The 14,581-nt window shown below is 39.6% G+C and overlaps 1 protein-coding gene across 1 annotated transcript in view; it reads right to left on the bottom strand.

Moving 5' to 3' along the window:
* LOC146630245 (noelin-2-like) overlaps window positions 1-4,047 on the bottom strand; it is a 41,515-nt gene extending 37,468 nt beyond the window's left edge. The window contains exon 1 of the mRNA XM_085355690.1: window positions 3,902-4,047. Coding sequence (XP_085211816.1) covers window positions 3,902-4,045 — 144 coding nt within the window. The 5' untranslated portion in view covers window positions 4,046-4,047. The remainder of the gene's footprint in view (window positions 1-3,901) is intronic.
* Between the last annotated feature and the right edge of the window lie 10,534 nt (window positions 4,048-14,581).

Here is a 14,581-nt window from a genome sequence, read left to right as displayed (position 1 = left end):
TGCTGAACACGTCATAGACACCTCAGCTTCACTACTGGAACTTCAACATTATGCACTCCACACTGTATATAAATGCCACTTGTTTTGCACATATTCAACTCTGTATATTTTATATATTTTATTATTATTATTATTATTTTATTTTATTTTTTTACTATTTAATTTGTAAAAATGTGTATACACACACACACACACACACACACACACACACACACACACACACACACACACACACACGTAGGAAAATATTTAGTATACACATCCAGAAATGCATACACTATTATATATTGTACATATATTTATTAGTTTCAGGTTGGCCATTCTTGTATTTTGCTCGTTTGTGTTGTTGTGTTTGCACATCTCTGTTGCTTGTGGGGCTCGCACACAAGAATTTCACTCGCATGTGCTGTGCCAGTGTGCCTGCACATGTGATGTGACAATAAAAAGTGATTTGATTTGATTTGATTTGATTATTGGAACACTGCCTCCCTGCATCTTGCATTTGGGTCCTCTCACTACACATCTCACAGTTCTAAACAGTCTATGTTTAACCAGGCCCAAGTTCAATAACTAATCAAATCACTGTGGGTCAGTCTGCATGTTCAACATGAAAGGATTCTGGAGCCTGCATTTATGACATCCTTTAAAAAATCACTTCAAAATCAATATTTATTTTAACATGCACCACTTGAATCTACCCATGAGGATCTAAAATCCAGTTATTAATTGAATATTTGATTAAAGTGAAAAAGAAAAAAAGCACAGGGTCAGAAGATTAGTGTTGATAATCCACAATCAGGTGCTCTTCAAAGACGAGGCCAGCGGTCGAATAGAGATTTTAATGTTCAAAAAGAAAAACAACGTTTGTGCTTATTATTAATGGCAGTCCTTGGTATTGATTTGGGGAGTGGGGGACGAAATCAGAGGGGCTTTGGTTTAAGACAAAAAAGTATTAATTCATGAATCAAACAATGGGTTTCAGATCAGAGAGTCTCCATCGTGATACGAAGAACAAACAAAACAGAGATTTAATTGAAAGGGCTTAAGAGGCACACCGTGTGCGAATTCTAGCATTTAAGCCTCTTAAATGCTAGAATTCGCACACGGTGTGGCTCCTTTACAACTCTGTTTGTACGCTGTACATTTGCAGCTATTTAAATGTCAGCACTCCTGCTGGTGTAATAGTATGTACGTTTTGCTTTTTGTTATTCAGACAGTAGGAAAATAAAAAAAAAAGTTATTATTTGCCTCACCACAGGGGAATCCTATTTTTAACCTTTTGTAGCCTAAAGAATGGCACAAATCCAACCTGCTGAGGTGATTTTAAAAACTGCAGCACAGAGGAGTGGACAGGCAATTATTAGCACTTGAAAAATACAGTCTAAGCTGTTATATAATCAGACCCTTTTTTTATGTTTTGGGTTATTTGGGACTCATTAGGTTGAGGCGACACCGATTGTTCCCAGAGGGCTAACCATTTGGAAGCAAGTAACAGCAGAGGAAGTTAAAAACCATAAAGACAAAAACACAGAAGACGCTAAATCACGAGCTCATTACTGTGAGGTTTATCCAGGTCTGCAGCTTGACCTACTTAGTGATAACACTTTAGAACAATGTAAAGGAACGGCTGAGTTTGATCTGACACTCACAGCCTGTCGCACTGAGCTGCCCTAAAAACCCTGAAAAAGAATAATGGCAGAGGGGGAGGATGAGAGAAGGAGGCTGCCGAGAGGATGAAGGCACGAGAGGGAAATATGGAGGGGGGACCGTGGTGGCCTGGAGGGAAACATCTGATAAATCTATCAGCTGGGTTCAGAGGGGTAACCTTCACAATGTTCACAATGGAGCTGATGACGCGAGCGTTGAGGTTTAAAAAGAGGAAGATGTGAATGAGCTGAATGTATGAGCATCGGCTGTGCCTCCTGCTCGATGTAATTAAACAGAGGACATATGGCACCTCGGGGCTCATTTCACACGAGGGAAAAATGATAAAAATCTACACAGGCAGCTCGACTGATTGTGATCAGAGCAAATACAGAGAGCGCAGAGCAAACAGAGCCGCATTTCTGCAGTTGACAAATTGTTGATAAGAGGCTGAGGAGACAGGAGGACGTACGCAACTCAGAAAAATGTGTGTAACATCCTATATAAGAGAAAAATCAGAAAGTCTTACTGACACCATGTAGCTTAGAGTGTGTTTACCCAGACTAGCACTGCAATGAATAGACTGTATAGAAGCCTTCTTTTTTAAAAGTCATATGCTCTTATGACATAAGAAAAATATGCATAGTAAGTCAGCAGTAACACATAAACACTGAATGCTCTGACTGAGCATGGCAAAACAGGTTAGCAACAGAAACGCTGCAACATTAATCTCAATATAATAATATTATGTAGCAAAAAGTAAAAGGCCAACAACTGAAATGTGTTGTGGCAACAGGCTAAATGGGTAAATAAATGAATAGAACAGTTTAAAAATGACCAATAAAAACTCAATCAAGCTTAAACTAAATGCTAAAGAGTCAGAGGATAGTGAATAGTTACAACAGCTGCTTAAAACAATAAAGAATCCATTGAAATGCTTCTGTTACTCAGTATGTAAGCTGAACAAAGCACCAATTCATTAGCAGCCCTTATCTTAAGAAACAAAAAGAAAAACCTTTTAATACAATTTATGTTTTAATTACCATGCAGTTTAAAATTAATTCAGCAAAGTTGAAGCACATTTGGAACCTGACAAGTAGTGCTGATTAAAGAGCATTTGAGTTCATTTGATAAGACTCCGGGGAAGCACAATTGGCAAAAAATAAATAAATAAATAAACACTTTGGCGAAAGTGATGTAGCTAACAATTAAATTTATGTGCAATTAAGCTGGATTACAGAGACACAACAGCCAGATTTCAGACATTTCCCATTTAGAAACTGTCTGTCAACTATTGCAGTAGCAACACTGCCCATCTAACATCTCCATCTGCTTCAGCCACGGTCTCTGTGTGTGTGTGTGTGTGTGTGTGGGCACCTGCTTGCATGAGACTACATGCACTTTGCTGAACTTGCAAAGTGCCACCACGCAGCAGATGCGAGGTGCCAGAAAGGTAAATCATGCAAACCCTGAGTGTGCGCACAAACGCACACAAACTGCAATGCACGGACAGGATACGCATACGGGGTGAAGAAACCAGGGTGCGTGCAGTGATCCCCCATGTCTCGGGTTGCCAGGGGGGTTGCTAGGGCAACAAATCACCGGCTGTCCCATTGGGTGAGTCAGCCTTCCCTAGGAGAAATATCACCCCAGTAAGTCTGAGAAAGAGCAATCCTATTACCGGTCTGTGGGTGTAGCAGTGTGTGTGTGTGCATACTGTACATGTGTTCTTTATGACTCATAAAAGCTTATTTATTTATTCATTAGTGCTATTTATTCTTCAGTTGTGCCACCTGCTGTAGTGTATTTTCTAATTGTGCTCTGACTCTGATCTTGTGAGCGCTTTTTTTTCCTCCTCTACCTTCTTTCATGTCTTTTCTGCACCAGTGAACAGATCAAATATCTGCTGCATGCAGGCTAAAATATCCCCGAAGATCTTGATAATTGAATCTGACTTACTTCCCCCGTCATCGTAGATATCTTAGAAGCTGGGGCTTTTTTTCTTCTACAGTGAATAAGCAGACATTTATCTTGGAATAATTACAGATCATGTCACAAAGGAGAGCTTATGTCATTATATTTACTGAAAGTGGATGTTGCTGTGTAGAAAAGAGAAGTATGTAAAGGTGCTGCTGAAAATCACAACTCAAGTGACAACAAAAACGCGTCTCTATCGTTTGATGAAGACGAAGTTCTGGAAGTGCACAGATGCAGCGTGTATGCGTGCGTGTTTAGTCATATGAATATGAATACGTACGCTGACGATCCGTTCATGCGTGCCCTCTGAGGAGATGATGGTTCCATTGAGTCCAACCAGCGACGGTAAGGTCTGGGACATCCAGTTAGTTACCATAGCCATGGTGCTGAGCACCGCTCCAATTTTCAACATGGGAACACTCATCCTGATGCATACACATTCACACACCGCACACACACACACACACACACACTAACAGAAACTCTGGCCGGCTCTCACACACAGTCCAAACTGTTCACAGCAGTCATTCTAACAAGAGCAGCTGCACAGCATGGTGTTACAGGTTGTGCAGTCGCTCTGTAGTGTTTGTTTAAAAAGAAAAGAAGAGAAAAAAATCACGAATGTTCCCTCTGAAGTCTAAGACACTGCCACAGGTTAGTAGATAAATCCAGATGCATCCATGCAAAGACGCATCAAGTCCAAACATCCAGCTCAGGCTGCAGGAGGTGCTCCTGGAAACAGCTGGTCTGAACTGTGCGCGTATGTGTGTGTGCGTGTGTGTATGTGTGTGTTTCCTGGACTCCTTCCTTCGTCTGGCAGTGAGGCGTTGTGGCTGAGCCAGCGCTGCTCTCTCATTTATCCTCTAACTCTCTGCCTCTCCCTCCCTCCCGCCTTTCCTCCACCCTCTCTCACAGACACACTCCTCCATCTCTCTCCCAGACTCTCACCTATTCCTTCCACTTCTTTATCCAAGCGCCACAGTCTCCTCTCAAACCATATTTCATTCAATGAAAAAAAGCACGCCGCAAAAAAAGTGCTAACGAGAAAAAAAAGAATATTCATCTGACACTTATCCCATTCTCTTGCTTTTTTCACCCTTTTATCATTTCCATACCCATTTTCTTCTTCTTTTACCTGACCTTTAATTTTCCCTTTTCATCCTGACTGCAGTCAACACCTTTCTTTTTCCTTTCTGTCCAATGTCCCCATCTTTTCCTTGATATTGATTAAATGCAGACGCCTACAGGAATGCACAATGATCTGGACTGACCTCTCCCTTAAGTGTGTGCGTGCGTGTGTGCATTTGTGCTTCATGTAAATCACACACTGATGCAACACTGCCACCACGTGGCCCTCGGTGCCTGCCGACAACCAAACTGTGTAAGAGATTTTACACTGGATTTGATCAAAACTTCAGAGAAAGTACAAGATGTACAGATGCTTTATTTGATCTGGCTCTGCAGCATTTCCATGGCAGCAACAAACTCCAAAAATAAAGTTCAGCCTGTGTGCCACTTCTGTCACTGTGTTTACAACGTTTGCATCCACCTGCTGGGGACTGCAGATTAAAAGGAGTTGGTACAGCACTTATGCACAAAGCCTAACTGTGTCCCAGTTAAATAATATACTTACTGTATACACGATACACTATACTACCTAAGTCTAAGTCTCTATGTGCATTTTGAAGGCTTTTATTCCTGGTACCCACTCTGTCTATCAGCAGCATTTGCAACACTGCTACTCTTCAGACTATTGTTCTGTTATTGATTGTTTTTGCAATGAAGATGAGTTTTTCTAGCTTGATATGTTTTATTTTCCCAGTGGTTTAACTTACAACCACAATTTGTCTTAATTTTTGTGAAGCGGTGAGCTGTGTTTCTTTAAAAAAATGTTTTCTGGCACTTTTTTAAACCAAATGACTAACTGCCCTAATCACTGGCTTATTTATTTATATGAATGAATAAATGAAAGCCTTGCAGGCCGTAAAAAAATTAAGTGCCATTATTATGCTAACTAGCACAATTAGTAGTTCAAAACAATCCCATTTGTTAGTCTTACGCTGAGCCATGACATTTTGTTTCCCTTCTCTTCCCTGTGATTGGCTGTGCTTCACAAACACAAGGTTTGCACAACAGATTGGGGGAGGGGGGTACATTACATATTAGACCATGTCATGTATCATCTATTTAATAACATCTAAGCCAGGATGCAGAAGCACTGTAAGATTTAGTAGCTTGTAGAAAAACCTTAAACCTAACCTTAAAAAAAGCTGTGTGACTTTGTCATAGAAAAAATATTGAAGGAATTTTCAGCCCACTCTTCTTGACAGAGTTAATTCAGTTCACTGGTTTTATGCACATCTCTTTTAAAGTCCACAAAAGTATTTCAGTCAGGTTGAGCTCTGGACTTTGACTGGACCATTGCAATGCCTTGATTCTTTTCTTTTTCAGCCATTAATTTGTAGATTGGGATCATTGTCCTGTTGAATTTCCCCAATTTGGGCCAAGCTTGAGCTGTCAGACAGACAGCTGACTCCAGAATACTTTGTTAACAGAGGAGTTCATGTTTGAACGAGTGACTTGTCCCGTGGCTTCAAAATAAGCTCAAATAATCAGCCCTCCACCAACAAAGCTGACAGCTGGTATGATGGGCTTGTGCTGATAATCTGTGTTTGGTTTTCTCCAAACAGCTTCTTCTCAGAAAGAAGAGGCTTTCTTCTGGTAACCCGTCCAGCCAGGCAATACTTGTTCAGTCATTTTTAAACTGTATACTGTTGTGAACTTTAATATTTAACATGCCAACTGAGGCCTGGAAATCTCTTGAATTTTTTGCAGTTTCTCTGAGTACTGACCTTGAGGTAAATTTCCTAGAAGCGTCCACTCTTGGGAAAACTGGCAACTGCCTTGAATGTTTTCCACTTATGAATATTCTTTGTCAGTGTTGAACGATGGACTTCAAATTGCTTGGAAATGTCCCTATAACCCTTCTCAGATCGATGGGCAGCAACATTTGCGTCTTTGTGTTTCCTCACTGGCAGTGTGTTAACACACACCTGAATGCTCCAGACCAGCAAACTGACGAAACATCTGCTTTTATAGAGGCGCTCGCACCCGCTCATGATCAGTTAATCACGTGTATTTGATCAGCAGCGCCTGGCTACTCTTAATTGTTATGGAAGCAGTAAGTGTTCTGCATTTTGGCTGATGTTTATAATAACCCATATAAAGTCTTTTTTCTTTTATTTAATATAACCTGACATATAAAACCTTAAATGTGAAAGACGCTGTACTTTTTTTTTTTTAAAGCCTGCATATACATCTTTTTTTTTCTTGCAACAGTGGCTTGAGTTGAGTGTTGTTGTGAGCTGCTGCTAAATGAATCCTTTACCCATGAGACACATTTCACTGTATTTTTTTCTGACCGTATTTAGGACAGCACTTAAGTGGCAATTTTTGATGAAGTCTACAAAATACGGTAATGAATGTAAAGCTTAAAAAAAGAACTAAACACAAACTAAGTATACTGTACTGTAAATTCATCGTGTGTATGAAAATGTAATGCAAGGATCAAACACAATATTGGAATAGTGTCAAATAGGCCTCACGCTAATCACCAGTCAAGAGGAGGATCAAAATCATTGAATGATATACATTTTTAGCAATGGACATTTGCAGTTTGTAATTAGTTGAGTCTAATGAAAATAGGATAATACTGACACATCAGGCTGGTGTTTTTGAGCTGTAAAAGGCCACCCGTGATGCTAAACAGACTGCAGTGCACAACTAGCAGCCCTGTAACAACTTCAAGAGCTATAGAAGGACACGGCTCTTCCCCGTCTCCTGCCTCGAGCAATTATGTGTCAACAATTTAACTAACCAACACTAAATATTTTATAGCGCCTTTGTTCTCATCAGGAGTAACATACTCGTTGTTTTTTTCTAGATAAAGAGTCTGCAGAATACACATGGATTATACATAAAATCTCCTTCAGCAAATATTCTAAACATGAATATTTCAATCAGCTGCACTTAAGGTTACACAGTCATGAGGAGGAGGAGGGCAACAACAGAGCCAACATGACAAGTGAGTGGTGTAAAACACCTTCAGGGTGTTTCTGGTCACTGACTCAGGTGGCTGCCTCTCTGCATTTTTACAAACTAATCATCGCCATCTTTTCAGTAGAGTGGAACGACAAAGTTTCTCAGAACAATACAGTACAACAGATCAAAACAAGAAGAAAACTCAAAACTATAATATAATAAAAAAAAATAACTCAAACAATGAATATAGATGATCATGATTTCTCTGAGCATAAAACTTGGCAAAACAAATCTATAAAAATATAATTTTTGGGAGGTCGATTTTGATCTAAACTCCTTTGTCAGCAATATTTACTTTATCTAATATGTTTTAAGATGTGGATCTATATAAAGCATTTTATTTCTTTCAGTCAATTTATTTCATTTTATTTTAGTCCTGTTTTTGTGACTTATAAATATGTTTCCCTTAAAAAAAAATGCATGCTCTAACTGTTAGCATGTAGGCAATATGGCTAAACTATTTTGGGGATGTCCAGCAAATACCAGGAGATATAAAAGACACAAGGTTGGTTAACAAAATGATAAATCAGAGTACATCAATTCTTTCCAAGAACCACTTTAAAGTTTAGAAACTTTTAAATTTTGACTCATTTGACACAAAGGTTGAATGGATAAGTTGGGGACACGGTGTCTCCTTACCTTACATGAGCTGACAGTGACCAGCAGCAGCAGCAGCAACCACAAGGCTTCAGGTGGACTCATGGCTGTCCTTTTCTCTCCCTCTGGTATTCCTGGTCTTGACCCAGCTTTGACACGCACCAGACATGAAAGAAAACTTGGTACTGTACACCTTCCTTGCTTAGCCTTGAGGTTATGACTAATTTGACTAGTCTGGAGTGACTGAATCCCCTCAGGCTGTGGAAGAAGAGCACAGTGCTAGTGTTCTTGCTGTGGAGAGCCACTCAGGAGCTGACTGGAGACAGCAACTGTCTTTGAGGAAGATTAGAGAGGAGGCGTAGGGAAGGAGGAGTTGGTGAAAAGGATGATTATTTGGTGCTTAACACAGCCAGTGAATATACAGTTAATTAGTGAGTGGGTGCACTTGTTAGTAACAGATTGCATGTGAGATTGTACTGCTGATTCTGGTATCATAAACTTACTCCCTGGAACTCAGGAAAACTTTTTCTATTAATTTGGAAAAAGGGGCGTAATTGTACGGAATCTTAGTTTTTAAAAACTCTCAAATTCTCCCAAATTTGGGAGTTTTTAAAAACTCCTAAATGTAATAATAAAAACTGTTCACTGGTAAGGTTGTCAAAATAAAAAAAATCATTACTCAGATAATTTAATAATCGATACTAAAAATTGGTATAATACCAACAGTGCTGTCTTGGCTCCTGCAGTTGATACACGACTTCAGCCCCTCATGACACAGGAATAGTGATTCATCTCATATCGCATGACTATATAAGAGTGATATATAAAAGAGTTTTTTACACTCATAGTTCACAACACTGAACATTTTCTAAAGTTAAGCAAAGCCCTCACTTTCACAAAACTGGAACATTAAACAGTTGCTAATGCTAATCTAGCTGCCGCGCACATTAACGTTAGCCTTTTAACTGCTAGCAGTTTAGCCCTGTGTTAAGCTATGATTAAGGTAGCAGCATGTTAACCCTAGAACTAGTGATGGCCCGCTTGAAGCTGACGCTCCGGAGCGTGTGTCGAAAAAAACAACACACTGGTTCAGAAGCACTGTGTCGAGGCTTGCTTCGTTTGGCAAAAGTCACGTGACCAGTGACGTCCGAAGCTTCATTACGCACGTAACTGCTTCGGTACCTGATTCAAACGGATATAAGGAAGTGAATCATCCACGGGATTCGTGGAGTGTGTTGATGGTGACAGAGAGCGAAGAGGTGATCATTCCACTGACAGATATGGAGCCAGCGAGGAAGAGAGGACGTTCTGGCGTGTGGGAATATTTTGAGTTGATTTTGCTCAATTCATTTTATCTGCCGAAGTGAAAAACTTGAAATGTCCAAAATCATGTTTTCATAATGGAAATATCATTACAGCATATGACTTCAGGAACACTTCTATGTGAATTAAAGCTAATGAAGACTACAAAAATGTATTTGGCACTATACGTACATTACATTGCTACACAGTTTAGAAAATCATTTTGTTTATTGTTTTTAGGTGATAGTCTGCAGGACCCAGGAATACCTGCATATCTACCAGCTTGCAGTGTAGTTCCTGCACTCCACAGCCTCTTCTGTTCCATGCAAGTGGATTTTCTCCAGGGCAGGAGAAACTATTTCTAAGAAAAGAAACAGACTCAGCCAGCGCACAGTAACACTAATCCTCTTTTTAAATGTAAATAACAAAAGGGCTACCTGACATAGAGCATGTTTTTACTTTGCAAGTTCTTGATTAGGGGTGGGTTTTGATTATCGCTTTTCTGATTACAATCCATGCTAAATTGAATAAAGTGATATTGATTCATTACAATCCTGTGTCGATTTGTAAATTAACGTTATTATGCCTGAAACGCCAGCATCTCAGGTTAAACCTCACAACATGTCGTCAAACACCATACAGCTAAAACAGTAACTGGGAGCAGGTTTACGGATTCTGCATACAAACGTGAACACAGAGCGCGGACCCGACGCGTCAGAGTCAGATTTTGATGTGTCGGCGGGTCCGCGCTGTGTTTGCCTCTTTTTTTCCCCGCTGGCTTCTGCAGCTGCAGGTTTCATAACTCTCTGTTTACATCTCTAATTAAGTCTCACATGTGTCAGCTTTCTTTTAATAGATACGAAATTATGGATATATACTGTTAAATGATCAGAATTGTAATATTTCTGACTGAGGCAAAACTTTCCAGATTCCAATCAAATTGAATCGGATCCTGTATCGAATCAAAATGCTTCTACAAATCAGTGACGATGCAGCCGTACTCAGCTTCCTAAGCATTTTCCCTTTCCAGTTCACAATCAATCCCACCCCTAGGTCAAAAATATGTATAGGACAATTGGCCTCATCTAATATTTTGTATGAACCTGTCCAGCTGTCCAGTGATTAAACGACAAGTAGATGGAGGCAGGACTTCACAGCAGGGGCATACTCCATAATGTGCTGTGCATTCTCATATGTATATTATATATATTGCTCACTTATTGTATTTACCAACATCAAGGAGTTATGAGCAAAGAAAGGCCACCATAGTGCATGTTTAAATAGGGAAAGTTTATTGATCAAAATGTATTACGCAGATACGCATTACATTTTTTTCAGCCCCCCAATCGAGAAAACAAAACCAATTACATGTTCAAAGCAACGGAACGGTGGCCCAATATCAGAGAGAACTCCACTCTTGAGTGAGCAGTGATAATTGAGCAGTCCGTTTTATTTTGCAGATTCAAGCTGCTCTTCAAAATTTTCACCACCAGATGTCACCGGAGAGGACTGTGTTGAAAAGCTTCGAGTAATGAACCGTTTTTCAATACAAGCTTCAGTGCTTCGGAAAGCTTCATTTGGCCATCACTACCTAGAACACTATCGCTGGGTGATTTACACCCGAGAAAATACATTTACATGATTTCTCCCTCCTGCAGCTGTTTGCGTGTCGAGGAGCCTGTGCCATCACCAGGGAAGTCTCAAATGTCCCAGGAATGGGTGGACCAAAGACCAGCTTTCCAGAGTCATTATTTTGTTTTAGGAGTTCTATTTTTCATTTTGTTAGACATAGCACAGTTAAAAGTAAAAGAAGACCACTCTAATTTGTCATGTGTTGTCATATTTTGATATATTTGATTACTTTTCATTGGTTATATTATATCGGGTAAAAATCACCCGGCATTAGTGATCGTGTTACTATTTATAGCGATAGTGTTCTAGGGTTAAATCAATATTAGATGTGACTGAACAGCATTTTACAGCATAGTATAAAAGATGGACGTTGTACTGTAACTGTCACGTATGCTGGTGTGGTACAGTAACGTCACCCATTGTTTTCTAATAATAAGTCTAATGACTTGTGATTGACAAGTGTTTACCCAATTAGGGTTTGGGTACATACCACAATTTTAAGAAAACAGACTCAATGTTTTATTCAATAAGAACAAAACTGAGTGACTAAACATATAAACCTAGCAGGAAAGTGTTTACAGAGGCCATGACAGAAAGCCTTTTTCCCATAAACGTCTATGGGACCCCAGGTCTTTTTCAACCACAGCTATCGCCATCTGGTGGCCTTTAGGCAGAATGCAGCCTTTTAGGCACTGATGTATTGGGTTAATTTTTTCCACCTATAAGTTATGTCCATGTGTTATAATGTCTATGGTTTTGAGCATTAGGTTAAAGGCTAGGCTAGCCCCAGTTAACGAACATGATACAAGTCAAGGCAAGCTTTGTCATGTTGGTAAGTAAAATGTTAGCATATATTCTGGTAATTATTCCCAGTACACACCTCAGATGGCTTAAAACAAATAAGATAAAGAGAAAAAAAACTTCCTTTCCTCTGCATTGTTCTCTCTCTGGACACTGACATCTATCTTCAGTACACAAACCGAACAGGAATAAATTACTAACTTGTGCTGGCTGTCTTCCATGTGAACCTGCCACTCTGGCTTTAAACACAATGTAGGTGACTTTCATGTCACACAATCCATATTTCATTGCTGGAAATTAGCTGTTAAATACTCTTGGATGAGCTCGCTGTGTTCACTCGCTTCCCCTCATTAAAGTTTCAGCATGATTGTAATGCAGATTTCAAGACGGCACAGCAGGCAGAGAGAGAGAGTAACAGGAAAGGCCAACTGAAGAAGACATGGGTGGCGAGAGAGAAATATAGTGCACGCATGCTCGGCCTGTAGTATAAACCCAATAACAAATAGTCATACACCTTACGCACAACCTCATTACTCCAGCTGTGTGTGAAATTAAAGACAAACTTGACTTCATGCCAACCAAACAACAGGGCCCAGCCAGAAATTCATGAATCACTTTTCACTCAAATGTTCTGGTTAAAGAAATTATTATTATTATTACTTATTTTTGTATTTTTATTATTTTCAGTGAAAGCTTTTGAATGCTGCTGATGTAAACCCAGCAGTGGCTTTATTTTCACCTTCGATATTCTGCACTTTGGAAATGATTCAAAATTTAATTGGGTTTTAAATTCATGTTTAGAGATGACATTTCAAGCATGTTAAGGTCACTGCAATCCAGTTAACGATAGGTTTAACATTTTACACATCAGCCTACACAGTGACCTTTCAAAATAAGGGAGTTCAAACATGTGCTCGTTACACTCACAAAATGTAGTTTTACTATACGTCATGAAGAGCTCCATAAGTATCTCAAGTATTTGGAAAATCGGCTCATTTTTCAGGTCTTTTTTTTCCTGCACTTGTGTTACAATCTTCACTCCTCAGAAGCTGTGTGCAGTGAAGATATGAGCAATGTTGTTTTTGTTTTGTTTTGTGAAAGAACAAGAACGTGATGAAAATGCAAACAGCCACAAATGCAGCAGCTAACAGGACATCAACTCTTTGTAAAGACAGCATGCTTATATAAAGCAAATTGTGAGAAACTGACCCATGTGAAAGAGCAAAAGCTTGCTTTTAAACAGGTAACAAAAGCAGTGATGAGCAGTCAGGCTTGTAGGATTAATCTCCATTTCTAGCACTACTTTTTTCTCCAGCAGAGTCAGCCTGGCCACATTTTCCTTCCCAGCTTTGCTCTTGGCTTCGTGGTAGTAATTAATCACTATAAGAAAGTGTGTCTTCTGTGGAGCTGTAGCCTTTGGTTTATGTTAATTCGATGCATTGCTTATTCAGTACATCTCAGGCCATGTTGAAGATTAACTAGAAAGTAATATAACGAATACTGTAACAAATAATTATCTGCTGAGAGAAAGTAACTTAATGTATTTTGTAATTTATTATGTGATTCATTCAATTTTCAGAACAAGTACCCCCACACTACCCCAAAATATGGACACTTCCAGAGACATAACTACCTCAGTGTGATCCTCTGTTTCTTCAAATCCCATTTCAAAGTCTTGAGATGATCGTAATTTACTTTTGCCGTCTTGGCCTCTTGGCAGAGCAAAGGGACTGATCTGAAATGATAATGATCGGATCACAGATAATCCTCCTTTATGAAACTTGGAATAACCCAAATTTTAAAAATGGAAATAGTATGAACAGAAATGGTAAATGGGCTGATTCCTCTATAGCGCTTTTCTACTTTTCCGCTCTATACAACATGCCACATTCACATTCACCAGACACATGCACTGTCTTCTATGCTTTTAAGTGCTTACTTACCATTCACACTCCAATGGATGCATCAGAGAGCATCCATTGGAGTTGGTTAATATTTTGCCCAAGGATATTTGGCATACAGACTAGGGGAGCCAGGGATTGAACCACCAAACTTCCAATCAGCAGATCACCTGCTCTACCTCCTGAGCTACCCCATGAATGAATGGCTGAGCCCATAAACTCACCAGGAAAATGTCAAGTCCAATGGCTGTCTATGATAATAATAATAATAATGGATTGCATTTATATAGCGCTTTTCTGGGCCCTCAAAGTGCTTTACAGTTCTGCTATTCATTCACTCTCACATTCACACACTGGTGGAGGCAAGCTATAGTTGTAGCCACAGCTGCCCTGGGGCAGACTGACAGATGATGACTTCTATCAGACCACACATCTTTTTGTGACAACTGTAGCCTCACCGGTGGCCATTAAAAAGAATGCTCGTTTAAGACACTTCTGCTTTCACCTGAAACAAGGTTCCCCCTTTTTATACTTTTACTTAGAACATGAAGAGTGAATGTTGCAGAAGCAGGTTTCTGTGCAGCTGTGTATGAATGGCATTTTAGTGCATAAATCAATTTTTGTAA

Source organism: Diplotaxodon limnothrissa, linkage group LG6, assembly GCF_057381915.1.
Source record: "Diplotaxodon limnothrissa isolate DT_005_m linkage group LG6, D_limnothrissa_male_GT1.1, whole genome shotgun sequence".
NCBI classification, from domain to species: domain Eukaryota; kingdom Metazoa; phylum Chordata; class Actinopteri; order Cichliformes; family Cichlidae; genus Diplotaxodon; species Diplotaxodon limnothrissa.
The sequence above is the reverse complement of the archived record's forward strand: the minus strand, read 5'-3'. Positions and strand labels throughout refer to the sequence as shown.